Raw genomic sequence first — 20,022 nt, 5'->3', positions numbered from 1 at the left:
GATATTACATTTATTAACAGGCAACAGTTCCCATCCTGACAATTTACAGTGCAAGTTCCGAGAAAGTTTCTTTATGCAGCATAGCATTATTCTCACATTCTTTAAATATGAAGCCAATATTTAAATAGCAAGTGATAGGTACATCTCCGGAGCTAGCTCAATTTTATAGCTGCTTGGCTCCCAATTTGGGATAGAATGGCTACAAATACTGAGGGGGGGCAGGAAACAAATTTTGCAAGCAGTGGAGTCACCATGACAAAAAATAATTTGTTTTTATTTTAGATTCAGATTTCATTACTGCACTCAAACTACTACAACTGGGCTTTGAGTTATTATACAATCCAAACTGTTTCAATCAGAAACTCTAAGACTCAGTGTGCAATGATTATTATTAATAATAATTAGCTCCTTGGTTTCTTGATAGAAAAAGGCTATCAACAAGCATTTGTTTAACCACAACAAAAGTATAATTAGCTTATCCCACTTAGTAAATCTGTATGCATGCCAACTCATACCAAACTGCTACTTTTACAAAAAATTGCAATAATACAGATCATTTTTCCAGTCCTTTTTGCACAAAATTTATTTACAATGTATACATAAATGCTCCATGATGGGACTATGGAAAAAAAAAAAATGCACACATGACCGATGTTTTGCCCAGAAAGAAAGTCAACATATTAAAAATAAATCTTCAGTCCATGTTTTGAGCTGCATAAAACAGGAAGTGATGTACAAGGTGGTGGTTGCTGCATGGGGACAAGGATGCTCTGATGTGACAATTAGGCTTCAAATACACTGCCTTTCCGTTTCCATGCTTCCTCCTACCAGTCTCCTTAAGACACTGCCTGCAACAGCTGATTAATCATTGTTGATGACTGCAGTTTTTCCCATCCTTCCCGATTTACATCTGTTCAGGCCAATTCAAATATGGTGAGTAAATGAATTAGACATGCAAATTCACGCCCCAGGCTAGAAAGAGAGAGAGGGAGAGAGAACGGGGAGAAAGGGAGAGAAAGGGAAGAAAGACAGACGGAGAGAGGAGAGAGGAGAGAGAGAGAGAGAGTGTGCATGGCTGAAATCCTAGGATAGAAGAAAGATTCTTCTGCCTGACATAGTTATTTTAATGCTCTAAAAATCCTGCAAATAAGCCCTTTCTGTCATTTGCAGGATAAGTGTAAGGCTTCTTTTTTTTTAATGTAAGGAGGCTTCTGGAGGAAGTGAAGAGCTATGGAAACAACACACATAGTGTGGAAAAATTTCACATTTTTTTTAAAAAATCTATAAGAAACAACGTAATATGGATAACAGTATAATAGCATTTTACAATATTTCACTCTTTGTTCTCTTAATGTCTTATATAGGTATTTAGTATGTCCCCAGAAGTTGACTTCGGTTGGTGTTTTCCTGCTTTTCAGGGTCCCTGTGAAGAATCGGAACGTCCCTTGGTCCAAAGTTGACGCCAAGAACTCCATAGTCATTGCAGAAAGACAATGTTTGAAATCTACCGTCGCTGCAGACAACGCGTATTTCCCTTAAGCTACTGAGCATGAATGTCCATCACTTGTCCGCTCACTGCCGGCTCGCCGGTATGAAGCATTGTGGGGCTTGATGCTGACATGGGCATTCCAGGGTGGGGTGGTCCTCCATGCATCATCATCGCTGGGTGGTGAGGGTGTCCAGGAATGTAGGTATGCATGGGGGGGCCATGACGCAGCTGAGCGGGATGGGGGGGCATCTGGGGTGGGGTATAGCTTGGCTGTCCCATATTCATACCCATTGGACTACCCCGAGACACATAATCCCCTGGCATACTTTGCAGCCCTGCAGAGAGAAAGAGGCGGCGGTGAGTGGTAGGGACCGGCTACTGACATCGGGCCGTGAAGCTCCTCCACTTGGGCACGGGAAGGCTGGGCTCGAGCCAAAGGCGGGACGCAGCATCACGGGCACGCGAGTCCAGTTGCCTCTGTGGGATCCAAGCCTATGGATGGACTCACAACCATGGCAACGGGAATGATTCCCAGGTCAAAAAACCCCCCAAGAACATTCTCCTCCCCCCCCTCTAAATGCAGAGTTTTGGCAGGTAAAACCACTTTCTGCTTTTATGGTTGGAAACGTATGCGAGAGAGATGCTTCCCATCTGGAAGCACGCTGGAGGCAGAGTCAGCCTGATGACGACTAACGTCACATGGGGTGGTGGCACCAAGCTGGGGAAGCCCTGCGAGGGCTCTCAGATGGGCTCCATCCCCCGTGGCCTTGCTCCAACTACCCGCCTTCGTCTCCCCACTTGTAAAAGCGTGCTGGGAATACAAGGCGGGGAATCCACGCTAGTTAATGAGGGGCTTGGGAGGAGAGATGGGTTAAGTCGGTGTCAAGGTTTATCAACAGTTATTTATTTAGCTCTCAAGCCCGATCACTTGGAATCTGTCCCAAGTATTTGTGCCATTCAAACAGACCCTATACAGCAAGCACATACATCGCTGAACAAAGGCCTCGTATGAAGCCGAAATTGATAGCATTACTAAGGACAATTGTTAAATCAAACCTGTATTTTTAAACACATTAAAAATATATATGTAATCAATAACAGTTATCAATTAATTCTTTCCCCTTGCTCACTTCTGTCCGAAAAAATCAGACGCGCAACTCAGTCAACCTTTCAGTGGGTTTGGGAGAACAATAAGAAAAAAATCGGACCTAAAACAATAAAACCTCCTGCTTTCCGTGGGCCTCTGCCTTCTGCTTGGATTGCTGTAGCTGATGGGAACTGACAGGTGTATTGTTTCGGAGAGCTATAAGCTCCATAATCATCAAGGGTGAAAGGCATACGCTATTGCTAAGTAGGTTCAATTGGCTTTAGTTCTAAGTAAGAGCGCGCTGTGAATGCTCCGAACACCTTGGAATCAGGTCTCAAGGCTCTAGCAATGAATAGCTGCTTAATCTAGCCTAAAGGAACAGTTTTGAACTAATGAAAATTGCTTATAAAATATACTGTACTCACAGCTCTTTAATCAAAAAAGATGATAATATTTTTTGTAATAACCTATTAATTTAATTGGTCATGAAGCATAAAATACATCATTTAAATTTAATTGACCCAGAAACTAAGAAACAATATTTAAATTAACTAAGCTAGAAATTTCCATGATGAGGTAATAAGGCTGTTGCATTCCCAAGCTCCGAGGAATGTTTTCACAGCTAATTGTTAAAACTTAGTTTTGACTCGCGCCCAGAGAAGATGACTATGAAATACTCTTGGCCTGGGTAACTTCAAGCCCTATGTTAATATAGGCTGGGGCACAACAAGGATGCCGAAGTAACTGCTTTTAACTCCAGAAAGAGAGCGAGAGGAACAGAATCAGGCTCCATTTAAACGTGGTACCAGTGCCTCGGTGTTTCAAACCGCTTTACTCTTTTTTTTTTTAAAAAACCAAAACAACAAAATTTTGTATAATGTATTTTCCCCTATAAAAAGACAAGAGGGGAAAAAAAAAAAAACTGGGACAGTTTTTCTAGGCTTTCTTCACAAGGCCTGCCACTGAAGATTGCATTAATGATCTCTATTTTTGTATACTGAATAAGTCAAATCCATTTGTCACACTGCAAGTGATGGCATACTTAATTTGGATATAGTCAATTAGCCTGGGCTAAGCTCCATAGCCTGCTGCGCACACCTCTATTTTGTATTCTCTCTTTTTCCTTTGCCACACGTAATCCCATTATGACGGACAGACAAAGAGAAATAAACTTGAAAAAAAAAAAAAATCAAAGTTTCGCCCATCGCTTTCCAAAACGCAACTAAGTGAAGCCGCCATTTATTTTTACTTTTTTTTTACCTATGAGAAGTCTCTGTTTGGCTTTTTTGGTGTCTTGCAGGTTAGCAGGAGAAATGTAACTCATGCATCAACTGCGGTTAGACAGATTTATGACACTTTGGGGACATGCTCTTTCCTCTCCCTGCGCTGCTGCAGACCGCTTACATTTTGCAAATCAGTCTGTTGCCAAGACGACGGGCTCCCCCACCTCCCCGGCTGCTTCTTGTTTTGTCATGTGCTCGGGGATGGATAATAGCATCAATGTATGGCGGCGTCAATGTACGGCGGCGTCAATGTACGGCGCGCGCGCGCACGGGGGGTTTGGGAGCTTGGAAAGCTTGCGCTGAACCAGAGGGACAGAAACCCGAAGGAGCCCAGGCGTAGGATGGATGGATGGAAAGGAAGGAACAAGCATGAGGCTATGGGCAGGGAGAACATAGGGAAATGCAAGGAGACAAATATCCCTAGGACAAAGTGAGAACAAAGACCCCGTTTGTACTTACTTCCCCCTGGCTTTGCCATTGGTTACCTAGGTGAAGGTTACATGTAGTGCCACTGCCCCTCCATGCCCATATTCATGCCCATTCCACTCATAGGTCCTAGAGGGAGATAAAAATCCAAGAAGATGCCAGAGAATGAGCAAAGTCAACAGATAGTGCCAAAAGCCCCTTTCCAAAACACAGCACGGCAGGGGGTCCAGGACCACTCGAGTGAGAAGATGCCTGGTTTCCCTCGGCGGTGTTGAAGGCAGGCAGAAGACAGGCGAGGCAAGGCAGGCAGCTGAGACGACGGCGGAGGGCGGAGGTGCGGTTACCTGCGGTGGCACGACCAAGGTCACCCATGGGTGGGGGACACTCCCCCGGGGCTTACCTGGCGCTCGGATGCCCATGTGCTGCTGGCCATCCATCACGAAACCTCCCATCGGCTGCCCGTCGGGGTTATAGGGTGTTCCTTGACTTACTGGAAAAGCACAGAACGTTGCTTTTTAGTGATTGCCAAAAGGGTCACCCCTTCTCATGGCGTCAAGACACAACCCCCCCCACCCACAGACTGCGTGAGACGGCTATCGATGCCGGCGCTAAAAAGAGGAAAAAAGTCTCCTGTTCAAATTTAGCGGCTGGGCTAACAAGCTTGCTTAGTTTTGGCTTAATTTCCTACTGCGAGTTTGGAAATGAAGTTAGCGATCCGAAATCTCAAGACACGAGGAGCCTCGGCTCCAGCTGCTGCCGCTGCTGACGTCAATGCAAAGACCTGTATGGGAGCCGGATTTTATGGCTGGAATAGTCACACTGAAATCGCAGTGTGTTAAATTACGCCCGTGTGCCTTTCTAAGAGCAGGACCTGAACACGTCCGTGCCAGATATTTACCTCTAATGACAAAATAATCGAATGTACTTGAAGAGGAAGCGTGGCCCAAAGGCATCTTGCACAATGACGGATTTGGATAGTTTGGCAGCGAGACTTGGAAAACAAAACCAACTGAGAGTAATGGGCTATATTCCTCGATAGTAAATACCCACACAGAGCTGTGAGCCAAAACCCCAGACAGAACCAACATGATAAAACTTAAGATTTAAAAAAAATATATAAAAATAAATCCCCCCGAAGTAAAACCCAAACACTCAGCAATCCCAAAAGACAGCTACTAAAAAGAAGAGACAACAGACAAAAGGACCCTATACAAGTACCACTACCTGAACTCGAGGTTTTAACTGTACATTAAAAGCCGGCTTCAGAAGTAAGCTGCCTTGGGTTATTAAAGCACATAAAGCTCTACCTCATTGAATGTCTTTGAACTTTACTGAGTCCCACAAGCGATTCTGACCCCTTTGCCCTTTTGACAGGTAATAAAGTTTACAGCAATTCCACACCAAGCCATGCACCAGGGAGTGGTCACAGGAGCAGAAAGAGCTGGGAAGGAAAACTCAAACTACTACTAAAAAAAAAAGAAAATAACTTTAATTCCGAACATGTACGGAAAGTCCGGTCACGAAGCGGATCATTTGAGGTTTGTTTTTTTTTTTTTGAATTTTCAATGTCTTTTTTTCTCCCAAATATTTTAATCATGTTAAAATGATTAGGGTTGTAATGAAACAAAGCTGGTTGTATTTTAATTGTCAATCACTCCCAGCATTCATTTCTCATTTATTTACCAGGTAATGGACCTCCCGGTGAATGGCTTGAGGATGGTTTTCGCCTGCGTGACTTGAATACAGTTACTATTGGGGACTTGCCTGCTCGATTGGACTGGTCTATCATGGGCTGAACTATTCTTCTTCTAGCATTAATAAACCTGCAACAAAAAAAAAAGAGGAAAGCAAACGGTTATGGAAGGGACGACTTCCACCCATCCCCAAGCCCTCTCACCCTGCCGCGGCGCTCTCCGTCGAGCTGAGCGCGGATGCAAATACTGCAAAACCTCTAACCCCGATGACCTTTGAGAGTACGAGCTTGGGGTTTCCGAGCTGATTTATGTTTGCCTGCTTTTTACCACAGTCGGACACTTCCATTTCATCTTTTCATGGGGGAATTAGCTGAGTTTTCAGGAAACAATACCAGCAACGCTCTTCTCAATTCAGAAAGGGGCACAAAAAAAAAAACCCACGGGTGAAGCCAGCAAGATGCTCGTGAGGGCATCTGCTGCCTCCCCCTCATTAGTGCCATTTCTGCCTTATGTCCTCCGAATTCTTTTTTCCATTTTTTTTTTATCAAAACCTGCCCCTACCTCTTGCAAACCTAATTCCCTTTTAATGCCCACTATTAAGATAATGAACTGTGATGGCAGAACCCCATCAAATGAGGGAACGTCTGGAGTTTTATCACCGCTAAGTCACACTGCTGGGGACTTCAGAGCCGTGCATTCCTCCTAGCCATTTCTTGGTGGGCTTTTTCCCCCCCTCTCTCTTTATGCAAAGTCTGAGGGGTCAAGGCGAGGTCATAGCTTTACAGTAATTGAATTTATAATCCTGTTTTCTCCAGCTAGGCCTGACCATTTACAGCAAACATCTTGTTAAACTGTAATTACTGGACTACTGAAAATTCCCCCCTAACAATGAAAAGCAGATCTTTGGAAATAAAAAAAAAAAAAAAAAGAAGGTATAGTCGTTTTTAAAAATAGCCATCTGCAACTGTACTCCATGCATTTTTGTAGCTCTTCGCCTCAGTTAGTCTTGCTATGCTTATTTGGAAAAGGAATATTCAAAATAATTTGGAGCGAAACAGAAGAAGAAGAGGGATCACATGTGCCCCGGTCTCCTCTGCGGGCAGTCCTCGTGGCACTAAAATCAGGAGGCTCGAAACCATGGCTGGGAACCTGTCTGAAGAGCCTCAGAAGAACTTCTCTTGTGGTTTTGCTCATCAGAGAGCTTAGTTAAAAACCATTTGGAAAACATCTCCATCGAGATTTAATCACAGCAAAGCCTCATAACCAGACTTTACGCTCTTTACGAGAGAGAAAACGAATAATAAAAATGTGTATGCCACAATATTTACTAGTGAAGGAAGAAGCGTGAGCATGAGTAAAACCACACCACACTTGCAAAACGCAATGGGAAAATCTACAAAGGGCTACTTGGTGCTTGTTTTCATTGCCTTTGCTTGGGGTGGCTTAGCAGGAGCTCTCCTACCGCAGAGACAAAGCCACCAGGACCTTCCCGCGGGAATCAGCTCTGCGCATCCATTCCCTTACACCGGCGGGGAGAAGAATCACAAACCAGCATCCCATGCTGTTTGGTTTTGCCCTCATCAAAGACCAGCAGAGCGATTTCGGTCTCCTCCTATCTCCCATCCTCGACTGACTCTCATTACCCAAACTCTCACAAAAATTAATCAAGATGTTGAGTCAAACAACAGTCATCAAACCTGTCTTGACAAAATGGGCTCAAAGGTACCAATTCTGGGTACCGATCTGGAAATCTTACACCTGAACTAGGTCATGTTTTGCCAGCAACAGTATTGGATCAATTTTTGCACACATTTCCAGTAAAAAAAACAACTCTCAACTCCAGCAAACGGTGTTGCAAATCAGTTTATCATTATCTTGTACAAACCATGGAAATTAGAATCATGTGAGCAGAAGGTTAGACTAATTCTCCTTTCTCATTATAAGCACAGGTGTAGCACAAACATCATGTGAAATAAGCAATTAAAAAAAATCTGCTTTTTTTCCCCCATTAGCTGCCTTAGCTCCATGACCAATTAGAAAATTGTTTAATATCTGTAATCTGCATTTGCAGAAAGCAATTTTCACAGTAACTCTCCTAAGTAAAACAACAACACAAAACCCCAGTGCCCCAGCCATTTCTTTCTGCAAGCCTGGCAGGCTCTTGCTGTGTTTACTCCATCCTCCTGCCTGACTGCCAGGCTCTGTTACCGTGGCAGGTTTTTGGTAGCCATGAGATAGGCTGATCACCAAAACTTTCATTTGCCAAAAGCTTTTACCCCAAAGAAACCCTGAGCAACATTAAGCACACACACCCCAACTTCACAACCTTCTCTTCCTTCTCCTCCAAACTACAAACGAAGGGGGGGTGTCTCATAATAATAAACTATATAGCTAGAATAATACACTATATAGCTAGAATTTACCAATAATTATCCACAAGACGTACCTACAGTAAAACACATTCTCACCTGTTTGCCCCACGCTATCACTTGGGATATCTGCTTTAAGAATATTTTACACACAGGTACTTAACAGTTATCTTCTTCCTACGCATTCGTATGAGTATTTTCTATAAGTAGCAATTCTGCCAAACAGCGCAGTGTTTGGATGTCTTCAGGGGAAATTCAGACACAAGAACATTTTCCTTCTGGGCAAAGTAATAAAATGACATTCTCGCTCCTCCCACTAGAAGTCAAACGGAGGTCAGCTCCCCATCCTTGTATCTGTTTAAATAAACTGGTCCAGCTGTTTGTTTCCAGGATGCCCTTTAACCTTCTGTCCCATCCTCCCTGCCTTTGTAAAAGAACGCTTTACTTTGCATTATAGTAGACTCCAAACCACTATGCATTAAAAAAAAAAAAAAAGAAGAAGAAAGTATTCACTTTCAAGTTTCTTCCTGCATCCCAAACCTGGAATTTGTAAGAACCCATCAGATTAAAACTATTAATGTGGCTTGCCTTGAGAGAGCATAATGCAGTACTGTTATATTTATAAATCACATCTGAGAAATCTTTGCAAGCAAAATTGCAAATTAGCTGTTGCTGGAGAAATATACAGGCATGGGGATAATTTCTTCAAACTCTCTGGTTTTTTTTCTGTGATAGAAGGGCCAAGATCTTTTGATCACTCTTTGAATTTCCAAAGTGCCAGGCTGACATAACACCAGCAAAAATGATGGAACAGAAAAGCTAATAGGAAAAATCTCGCTCCCCTCTTCCCATATGTTCACATTCACCTATCTTAAGAGAAAGAAACCCTAAATCACTTAATCTTTAAAAGTTCAGAGGAATCAAGACCTTAAAAAGATATTTGTGTATTAAGTGCAACTCAAATGGAGCATTCTCAAAATACGACTCAGCATAAAACTTAAGTTAATCATTAAGACAGCCACATAACCTTACTCATGTGAGTAAAGACCTGCACAGGCTCCAAGACTTGCATATTTTTTCCCCATGCCAGTGCTCTATCCATTGGTACCTTTGCTCCGATGTGGAAGGGGTTTTTTGGTTTGGATTTTTCCCCCAAAAAAGCAGAACCAATAGCAGCACAAACAGCATGAGATCCCTCAGTGTACAAGTTGTACCCATCTCCCCATCCAAGGAGACCTGAGAACTCTGCAAAACAATGCTTTGGGTTGCTTTTTTTTTTTTCTTTTTTTTTTAAACTTGCAAGGGAAGGATCTGGCATGGAGGAAACATTTGAACAGTTGGGCAAACATAGCAGTTTAAAGTATTTATTATTTTTTCAAGTTAACTTTTCCTTGCCCTTATGGATACATGAGATTGTGCTTTCCGCTGTGTCCCAAAAAGCAAGAAAAACCCAGCTATTCCACCTGCAAAACCCTTAAGAGAAGCAGGAAACCCTCCTTCATCCAATTTGCATTTTAGTAGGATGTTTTCTCTTAGGCTTCTCGCCCAGGGTCTGTCTCCAGAGGTCACTGGCAGTCTCCCCGGTTGGTGCGTCCCCGGTCCCACGGGTGAGATCCAGCCCCGGCCCCGGGGACGCAGCAATCTGCCTCTGCACTCTGACCTTCAGCTTGGCCGCCCTCGCTGCCACGCACAAGTTTTGTTTCTTCTCAGCGAGGGGCGGCATGGCTGGTGATGACAAAAGACTTATTTTAGTTGGAAATTGGCTACAATAATAGCAGCCAGAGAGCAAGGATTTTCGGAGGGTCACCAAACCCTCCAAAAGGCACAGTTTGCTAAGGCTCAGGTTACAGCCCGAGTGACATTTTCTGCACAGATCTGGTCTTTCTCCCTTCCCCTTGTATTTCACTTCTGTTGAGTGAATAAAACAAGACCTTCCTCCGCTGTCACGAATTTCCAAAGTCACCTTTGCTCAAGAATCGACAGAGCGATTGTGGGGACTTCCAATTTGCAGTCTTTGAATGAAATTTTCCAGGACCAGCTGTCTGAAAGGCGATGCTGAGACTTAGCGGTATATTGAATTTTTCTCTCCCTGCAGCCCTCCCATATGAGGAGAGTTTCACACCGTTACTAACTTTTGATACTTGGAGTTGCAGGCTGCTCCTTCTCAACATTGTCCCAAAGTGCCGCACGCCAGAAGTCTGTGTATCACTAGCAGTGCCAAGAAATTCCCGAAAATCTCTCTGCCTCATTTTCTCCTTGAGCTCCTTCTAGCAAAACAGGCGTAAGGACGATGAGAAAGCGCACAGTACCTACAAACCGCACTGCTAAAATGTCTCTTGCCCTGAAAAAACAGTATCCCCCTTGACAACAAACAAATCATCGTTTTTATAACAGATGCCCAAGTAACCAGAGCCCTTCACACTGGCAAATAATTCACTTGTAAAACCAGCCATACTCCTTTCTGCATACTGGGATCCTTCATTTATACAGCAGCGAAACAACCTTCTCTATTCAGCACTTAATTCCTCAACGCTTAACAGGTTTATCTCTGATAAAAACAATTTAAATGGAAAGTGTGCTATAAACCGGGTTTATTACACTTCAGTAACTGCTTTATTCCTTATTTTAACATATTTTCATTTTTTCCTGTGTATTTGTTTTCCAGAGCTTTTTAAAGGAGTCAGTTAAAGAAAAGAAAAAAAACCCCCAGAAATTATTTCACCGAATACTTTCAAATATTTTAAAAACAGCCTTAAAAATAGCAAGCTCCTTCTGTAATTATGAACAGAAAAAATAACGGCAGACTTTTGAATGGTAATCACATCTCCCCATCCCTAAAATGAGAAATAGATGTTAAAAGAGCACTTACTGCCGTTATTAGAAAGTTCTGATCCTGAAGTCAGTTAGTGAGCTTAATGACCCATAACTACCAGTCATTAGCAATCCATGCTCTCTGTACTCCCTTTATTTGTAAAGAAAAAAAAAAACCCAAGACACTTGAGAAACTTTGTTCAATTTAAAGTCAAACCGTATGAAGTCATGTTTGGCAACTTTTCTTGGTTTCTCCTCCTCCTCCGAACCGAAGACGGTTCAGGACTGCAATACATCATTTACAACACTAAATGGAGGTAGGGAGGGAAGAGAGTACACGGGTTGCTAACCGCCCACTCCAGACATGTAATATTGGAATATACTCCAAACACAGCGGGCCCATCCATCAGGAGAACCAGGAAGGTCTCCTGAAAGCTCTCCTCTCCCTCCCTCTTCTGCTGGCAGCACCAGGGACTGTATATAGGGCTGGGGGTGTCGCAAGACAATATTGAAGAGCGAACAAATAAAATACTATGCAAAAACTAGTGATGAAAAACCACTAATTAGCTGACAAATTTGATGTAAAGCACTAATGAAAGCCATGTGTGGTTCTGCAATTTAGTTTTAAAAATAGCTTCTGACTTCAAGCATTACTATGTGACCCCACCGATGGATTCATGTTGTGCATTCAAAAACGTTGCTCTAAAGCGGGAGAGTGCTATTGAATCTCTCGCAAGCCGATTCTGCTAATGTAGCGAGCATATCGAGTGCAAAAATAGAAAGCACAGAGATGGGAGCAGGTATGTGCTCCTTGTAAGAGAGCCGGCTCTGCCCTACATTCGGCTAGCCCAACACACACCAGCTCTACCTTTGGCCATCTCCTGTCCTTGCTCTCCTCCCAAGCCCTTAAGCCCTGCTTCCCCTCCTGCTCCATACCATGCTTGCTTTCTTCTCAAATCACCATGGGATGCATCCTGCCTCCGAATAAACAGATCGGGTTTGGGGGAGCACCTTGCCACCAGCCCTATGGGACACCACGTTACTCGAGGTGGCAGCGAGCCCGGCGGTGGCTCGTGCTCGTGGTGCAGAAGGGACAGCTGATGGCTTCCCATCAAGGTAAGACCCACAAACGCCTGGCTCTGCTCTTCCCTTGGCCCAAACACTCCTCCAGCCCCATCTCTGCACAGGGCTCATGGCTGGTGGCTGCTTGATGGGTCTTTCTAGAAGTAAGCTGGGCAGGAAACACTCTTCCCGTCTCGCAAAATTTTCCTTGTTCCCCAGCAGGATGGAGCTAAAGCCTATTTGTATTTATTTAGCTAGTTCTGAATGAAAAACAAGGGAGGGACTCGCTAGAGAGGAGTGAAGAGCCAATGTGCCCAGAGAAGGGCTCCCTGGAGATGCTCCCTGCTCTGCCCGTCTCCAGTGCCCTCCCATCTCACAGGCGAGCTGCTGTTGGCCTTTCTGGTACGCTCTCCTCCTCCTCCCCTCCCATCCACAAATCCCACTCAGTCCTCTAAAAAGCTCGGCCGACATGGAAAGTTTCTGGTGAAAATCTGGGTCCGGAGTCTCCCCACTGATGCCAAGGAGCCAGAGCAGAGGCCGTGCTGTGTGTCTCGGCTGCGCCGGGGAGGGCTCGCAGCAACCTCATTCCCTGACACCGCAACTCCCTCGGGGTGCAAAGCAGATGTAAACTCGCCCTCGGCAGCCAGATGATGTAAGGGGAAATCTTTACATGGCAAAGCGCCAGCGGAGCTGACCTCCTGTCTCTTCCCTGCTCCCAAATCCCAGCGCAGCTGTACTCTGCTGATCTCCGTGTGCCACAATTAGCCTTGAAGGAATATGGCAAGGATTCATCTAGTAGAGCAGCACTAAGGCTGCTCTAACTCCTGCCTGGGACAGCACTGGACCCCATACAGCACTGCAGTTGCGTACACATCACGCTACCAGCCAAAATCTTGCCTCCCACAAAAATGCTCCCCCTGCCCAAGGACTGATGCTGCCTGGGTGCTGTTCCACTGTGGATTTGGAGAGCGATTCATCTCAGCACCATATAGTGCACTGTCTTTGCTGGGATAGAGAGGTATGCGCTTCAAGGTGCAGACGGTGCCACAAACCCCAGGAGCTCCCAAATGCTTGTGGCAGAGGGTGCACGGGGTCTCTGCAAGCTTTGAGAGCAGCCCAGACTGTGATGCACATCTCCCAGCTTGGGGTTTTCTCCCAGCTCTGAGGGGATTCTGAACCTCAGCTTTTCCATCTGAACCTTCAGGAGAGCACGTCTGGATTCCATAAGTGGCTTGTCTTTGGCAGATAATTTCAAACCAACAACCTGAGTCTTGCTTGATGGCAGGGATTACACTGGGAATGGGTGAGAACTGATAGCAAAATACTGGATACTACACTGAAAACACTCCTCTCTCTTCCAGCAACTTCCTTGTCCTCTGTCGATTCAGCATAACCTCTTATTTAAGGGAATGTAGTGTTTCTGAGAGGTGCCTGCACGATCTCCAAGCTTTCTCCTGCCACACAAGTGTTCTAAACACAGGGGCTCCTCCTTTGAGGTCCAAGGCTTTTTCCATACATCAGGTTGGGAGCCTTGTCCAAACAGTTTTTCCCTGTTCGCTCCTACCTATAATGGATATGGCATGGGAGCTGGAAGCTGTGCCCGGTCCTCCAGCCCAAGCAAAAGCAGAGATGCTGCTCCCACATCTGGCTGCTGGTTTAAGAAATGCTCTGTCTGTGCTCCTGGACGGATCTCCTCACCCTCCTTGTCTACAGAAGGCCACTTAAGGAGTAAGTCTCCGTACGCAGAAACCCCCCACCAGCTCCTCCGGCCTGCAGGACGAGGCGAAGCAAACCCAGGGTGGCCAAACCCAAAGCCCTGACAAGTATCCTTGGGGGAAACACCCCTGGAGCCCCCAAAGAGAAAACATAATGAACCCTTATATGGGACCTGTGATTCGTACATGAAATACTCTTTGACATCACTCTGGTCTATACGCCAAGACATCGGCTCGGGGTGGAGGAGGGAAGCTGTGATTCCTGTGGTTGCATCCTCCACACCGCTACCGAGACAACAAACACGAGCACGTTGGTGTATTTTGTGTGATGTGGGGATCTGTAAAACTGGTTTGAAAATTTTTTTTCCTTTTTTTTTTTTTTCCCCAAAAACCACAAGAGATACAACTCTGAGTCACAGCCAACCTGAAAAACAACCCCATACTTCTGGATGAACTTCCCCCCAAGACATCCTACTTCAAAACATTGTTTTCTAACCACTACTAATAACCTACTTTGTAATCTACTTTATCTAAACATAATTTCCCATTAAGTGAAGTAATTCATTTTGCTTATAATCCTACTCCTGACAGCATTTTATTCAGGGCAGGAGAAGAGACATCCTCAGAAAACAATGCAAACAAAACACACATGGGAGGTCAGAGGAATGTCAAAGATAAAAAGAATTTGTGAGACCACGGGACATAGAAAGCTTAGGGATCAGCCCCCCAGATGGTATAAACCACCTTTATAAACCAGGTGAGAGGTCGGACATCTCTGGGATAAATCTTAATTAAAAAGGAGCGATAGTTATTGCACTTTATCATTAGCCAAAAAAGCCACAAGGACTACAGTGCCTGGGCAGGGAAAAAAATAATAACCCATGAAACTGTTACATGACCTAGATTTCGTTGAAGAACTGCGGAAGTAATATTTTTTCAGCAGCATCTGCTGCTGTTTCTTTTCTTTTTCATAAGTAAAATAAAAGGCAGAAGCCTCGTTAGCACTAATGCTGCTATAGCCAGCCACACATCATTTACACCGAAATCATTACAGGGCAAGCAGGGCAAAACACACGCCCTCGAAAGCACGTCCTCGCCCTGCGCCTCTGGCTGTGTTTCATTTTTTGAGAAGAGAAAACTGTTTTAGCCAAGAAGGAGGCAAAATTTGTCCCGTTTTTTAATATTTCAGGCTGACTTTTTAACCACGCGGTTTGTTTTATGCAGGTGCAGCCCGGAGCTAGCGCCTGATGTAAGTGCGAGAGAGGGTCTCTGAGGGCACCTTTCTCCACGCATTGGTGTTTCAGTTCGCAACGGTTAATCGCTCCACACCAACCTCACCAACTGTTGACACAAAATAGGTGGAGATCAGGTCTGTGCAAGCACAAAATACCAGAAAGGCAAACTATATGTAAACACACTTCAGATAGCTATGACAAGAATAGACCAAAACCTGACTTGCAAAGCAATGACAATCAATCACTCTCCCTTCTTTCTTTTTTTTTTAATATATTGAGGGTGTATTTATTTATTTATTTATTTAGTGAGGGTATTTTTTCCTGACAGAAGCATCTCTCATACTAAAGAGAAACCGAGCCGTGAGAATTGTATTTACAGAAGACAGCGCAGAGCTCTCCCCTTGTATTTCCACAATACAATAGTGTCCTGGATGGGGTTTTTTAGAGCCAAACTCTTGTTTTGAGACAATGCACACCTGAATCTCAGTCTTTTTAAATAAAAAGTAGCAACCAAAGCCTTCTGACCCCTACCCTGATCCTGCAGAGCAAAGCTAGGGCAGGAGCAGAGAAAAGAGCAAGCGGTGAATGTTCGCACTACGCCGTTTCATCTTATTTCCCTGACACCTGACAGCGCATTCGTTACAGAATATTAATGCACCATCTAAAAAAAGTTCGGCAGGTACAAAAACACCCCAGAAAAGGATGGAAGTCCAAAGGGAAAACAGGATTTTTTTGGTCTATGTATTAACTTCTCAAGTGCCGAGCGCCTTTCGTTAGACAAGACTCTTGGCAGGTAAACTCTGTTTGCACCATATGATGCTCTGCGGTGGGAACCGACCTTTCTCCCTCTCAAAAAAGCATCTGTGTGAATAAACTAACACCAGTTATTTTATTCGCTGAATGCTCAGGGCACCACTAATTAGTTTCTTAGTTTGTGCAAAATGATTCCATGTTTGCTCTCGAGATAAATAGTGTTTCCTCTGCTGGTTTTGCCCAGCCTGAATCCAGGGGCTGTTAGAGCAATGGTTAGGGGAAACATCCTCCCCTGGTGCTTCTGGATGTCATGACCCCTGTTCTGGGGCAGTTTGGGGTATGTGGAGACTGTCAGGGTCTATCAGCTCTCCAGGGAGAACACCCTTCCTCTGCTCCACCTGAAATCCTGGAGACCAAAGCAAGAATTTCCCCAAAAAAACCTCTTTATCCACCTCCTCACTGGCATCTGCCCCCTTTGGAAAAACACTCGTGTTTCGTGCCAAAACTGTATCACTGCTCCTTAAACCCGTGCACCAAAGCCAAACCCTGCACGTTTAAACTACCATGCTGGTTTTTTTAAATGGCTTTACTGAACTAAAAAAAAAAAAAACAGCCTAAAATCCAGTGACACGACAGTACCTGATGGCTCTAAATTCACAACTCTTCCCCCTGCAAGCTATTTGCTCAGCTTTTCTAATAATACCTTGGCTGCCTGGCAGCTCTCCAGGGCTGTCTAAGGCAATATGCAAGCTAAACATTTTTTCGTCTGATTTCAATATTTTCTTATGAGTAACTATACAGGATTTTACCTAGTGAGTATTCCTGATTGCTGTAATTTAAGAACAGAGAAATAGACTACAGATGTAATATTATTATTACAATTGGCATTCAAGGTGAAAGGCATAACAATTAGCTAAGACTTAGTGAAAACATAAATGTAAAAATCTGCTTGAAAAGCCCAGCACATGGTACGTTTAGAACAGCTAATTTACTGCACGTATTCCAAATTGCTCAAACGGTATAACAATTCACCCAGTGAGCTTTTTTTAATAGTTTTCTTGGGGTTTTGTGGGGGGGAGGGTTTTTGGGGGGATGATTTTCACATCACGAACACCTACTGTCTTACTTTACTCTGGAATAACAACACGTATTCATTAAACCCGAAACATATATTCTTTCTTATTTCTATTTTTTCCTGCTTTCACATGTATTCCCATTAACAAAACAGTGTTTAAGTAACATCTGTACACGTATTCTTGAATCACATAAAGAAGAAAAGTAAATAGTTTCCCAAATCTGACGGTTAAGTTTGTATTGCTGAAGTTGAGAGGATAATTTGTGAATGTTTTAACATTTACAAGTAAATAAGTACTTGTATTTACTGTATCTGATTACTGAGAAAAGTATTTGTTGTGTTCTTACACAGATTCAAATTGCATCTTGACCTTTTCTCGTTTAATCTGTTTACTGCAACAAAAGCAGTAATAGATACATCTGAAAACAAGCAGATATTTTACTCGCCCAGGACTAAAAACCCGTGTGACGTACTCTGCAAAGTGGCAAACCGAATAGCTTGCCTATTTATTGTAGCCTGTGATTTGGTAGGCAGTGGGGGTGAAAATCCACCCCTGTGTATAGGACCAGCACCTGCTTTTGCTATGCTCCCTCCCTGCCAGCCTCCTCCCCCACTTATGCCCTAAAAATAGTGCTTAAGTGGGACTAAAGTGGTGCGCTGGTCATGTGCTGGCCTTTCGCTCGGGGTGAGTATCACCCTTAGCAAAGGAATTGAGTGAAGCTGATGTCTATGCTCGATGCCCAGCCCCATGAGAGAGCCTCTCCATGCCCTCCAAGGGGCTGATGTGGGGCTCAACAGATGGGAATCAGAGGACAACATTATCACTTGGATTTGGGGGTGTTTGGGATGTGCTTTAGATGCACTGAACCCCAGGCATGCTATGATAAAAAAATCACAGCGGGAAAACAGCCTGGGACTGTTTTCCAAAAGGTGGCAGGGCGGAGAGCCATGCAGTCACTCCTCCTTCCCTTGCATGCCTGAGGAGGGCCGGGCAGGGGCTTTCTGCATCTGCCCCATCTGCATCTGTCCCCATCTGCATCCCCCCATCCGCCCTATCTGCATCCCTCCATCTGCCCCGTCAGCATCTGTCCCCATCTGTATATCCTCCCCATCCACCCCATCAGCACCCCCCCCATCCACATCCCTCCATCTGCATCTCCCATCTGCCCCATCAGCATCTTCTCCCATACTCCCCATCTGCACCTCCCAATCTGCATCCTGCCCACCTGCCCCATCTGCACCCCCCCATCTGCTCCACCCGGCACCCTGCCATCTGCAAGCCGGGCTGGGCATGACCAGTGTGCAGATGGGAAGGACACCCGTTGCAGTGGTGCTCCCTGTTCATTGGTGGGTGCTGGGGAGCAGTCCCCCATGAAAACTGCAAAATCCTCCGGTCCCCGCCACACCACCCTGCCCGCCTGTGCCATGGCAAAGAGCTTCATTCCCTGCCCCATGCCACTCCAGCAGCAAAGCTCTACCTCTGCGGTTACCCACAAGCAAAGAAACAGAGGCAGGAGCAAATTTCCTGCCCAAGCAGAGTTGTGATGGGGCTAAAAGAGTAATAAAGTATTTCTGGGTGTCTATGCCCTGAGCTGGCTGTGCCACATACAGTAAGGTGGTCTGGTCTTCCCACTGCAAACCCATCTCAGATTTTTCAAACTCATCTTCTGGTTGATCTTGGAGCCTTTTTTTAATTTCTTCCTCATAAAGTTTCAGCAAAAATAACTTCAGCTGTCTCCAAGAATGAGATTAGGGAAATTTACATTATTTGATCATTTTTTCCAGTGTGTTTGGTTGGGGCTTGATTTTTTTTTTTTTTTGCAAGCCTAGGAAATTAAACACAAAATTGACATTTAAAGAAGCCAAAGTCATAAAATCAAGAACTCAAGAGTTAGGAACCTGTATTACTAGAGCTGCTTGCACCTTATTCTTTAATCTACTTTATACGCAAACAGTCCGGTTACCAGGTCATAGTACAATTTTTGATGGGGCCCAATGCCTCAACCACCCCAATGACAGTTATGTTTATTATAAAAACAAGCCAGGGCACTATAATGTAGAAAAATTGATTTCTACAGGAAATAAAGTTTGTCAAAGTTGAATGAATAAGGCAGCAAACAGCAAGAAAAGCAAAGCAGTCCTGGCTGAAGCAGGTAAATGCTGCACTGGAGAAGGAGATTTTCAGTTCTGTGTCTGTCTTTGGCTGCTTGGGAGCCACCGAGGAAAACATCAAACCCAAACTCTTCCCCAGCAGATACTGATTTATTGTGTCTCTCCTCCGTGCCCAGCACTGGAGCTTGGCAATGTAAGATGCCGAGGCACTAAAAATTCGGAGTTTCTACTAAACTCGATGGTCATTTAACCTGAAATGTGGATAACGTGTTCTTATTTTGAGTCATCTCACAGTCCCAGACCAACCCAAAACCAGTGGCTGTGCTGGACCTGGACCTCCGTGAGCTTCATTTCTTCACCTGTGAACTGGGACAACGCTATTCTCTCTCTTGGCAGAGGAACTGTAAAAATATCATGCAGACCCACAACCTTGTATGCATATAAGGCAAGTGGAGGTCAGGGGAGGACTTGGGTATTACAGCAGTAAGCGCCATAGGAAAGCCCAGCAGTAATTATTAATTCCATCTTCAAGCATGGTTTGAATAGAGCTCAACAGACGAAGCACTGAAGAATGAGGGGAAGATAAAATATTGACTAGCTGCTCCATCATTGTCGGGGCTGTGCCCTAGATAGCACAAGGGTATTTTGGAAAAAGCAGAATGGAAACACCTAATAAAAGGCTGGAGCTTTAAGGATTTCAATTTTCCAATTTTTTTTTTTAAGATCACTTTAATGCAGTTGTACGCAACTCTATTTAGAGAGATAGTCACATACAGACATGCACATATAGAGAGGTTATATAGGCACATTATTCTGCAAATATACAGACATTTGTCTGTGTGTACCTTGACTTTCCTAAAATATAAACAAGCATCTGACACCTAACGCAGCCCTTGATGAGAATTGCTCTC

General features: G+C 44.4%; 1 protein-coding gene across 7 annotated transcripts in view; it reads right to left on the bottom strand.

Moving 5' to 3' along the window:
• Positions 1 to 253: 253 nt before the first annotated feature.
• The window catches only part of MEIS1 (Meis homeobox 1), a 211,796-nt gene continuing 192,027 nt past the window's right edge, over positions 254 to 20,022 (bottom strand). For 4 of the 7 annotated variants that reach the window (XM_054820298.1, XM_054820299.1, XM_054820295.1 and 1 more), the window contains 3 exons: positions 6,046 to 6,108; positions 4,686 to 4,771; positions 254 to 1,824 (listed from right to left, as the gene is read on the bottom strand). In XM_054820298.1, the coding sequence (XP_054676273.1) occupies positions 1,541 to 1,824; positions 4,686 to 4,771; positions 6,046 to 6,108 (433 nt within the window). In that variant the 3' untranslated portion in view covers positions 254 to 1,540. Of the gene's footprint in view, positions 1,825 to 4,318; positions 4,415 to 4,685; positions 4,776 to 6,045; positions 6,109 to 20,022 lie in introns of all 7 variants that reach the window. The other 3 variants (XM_054820300.1, XM_054820301.1, XM_054820296.1) reach the window with 3 other exon arrangements.

This window comes from Grus americana, chromosome 3 (genome assembly GCF_028858705.1).
Source record: "Grus americana isolate bGruAme1 chromosome 3, bGruAme1.mat, whole genome shotgun sequence".
In the NCBI taxonomy this organism is placed as follows: Eukaryota; Metazoa; Chordata; class Aves; order Gruiformes; family Gruidae; genus Grus; species Grus americana.
The sequence above is the reverse complement of the archived record's forward strand: the minus strand, read 5'-3'. Positions and strand labels throughout refer to the sequence as shown.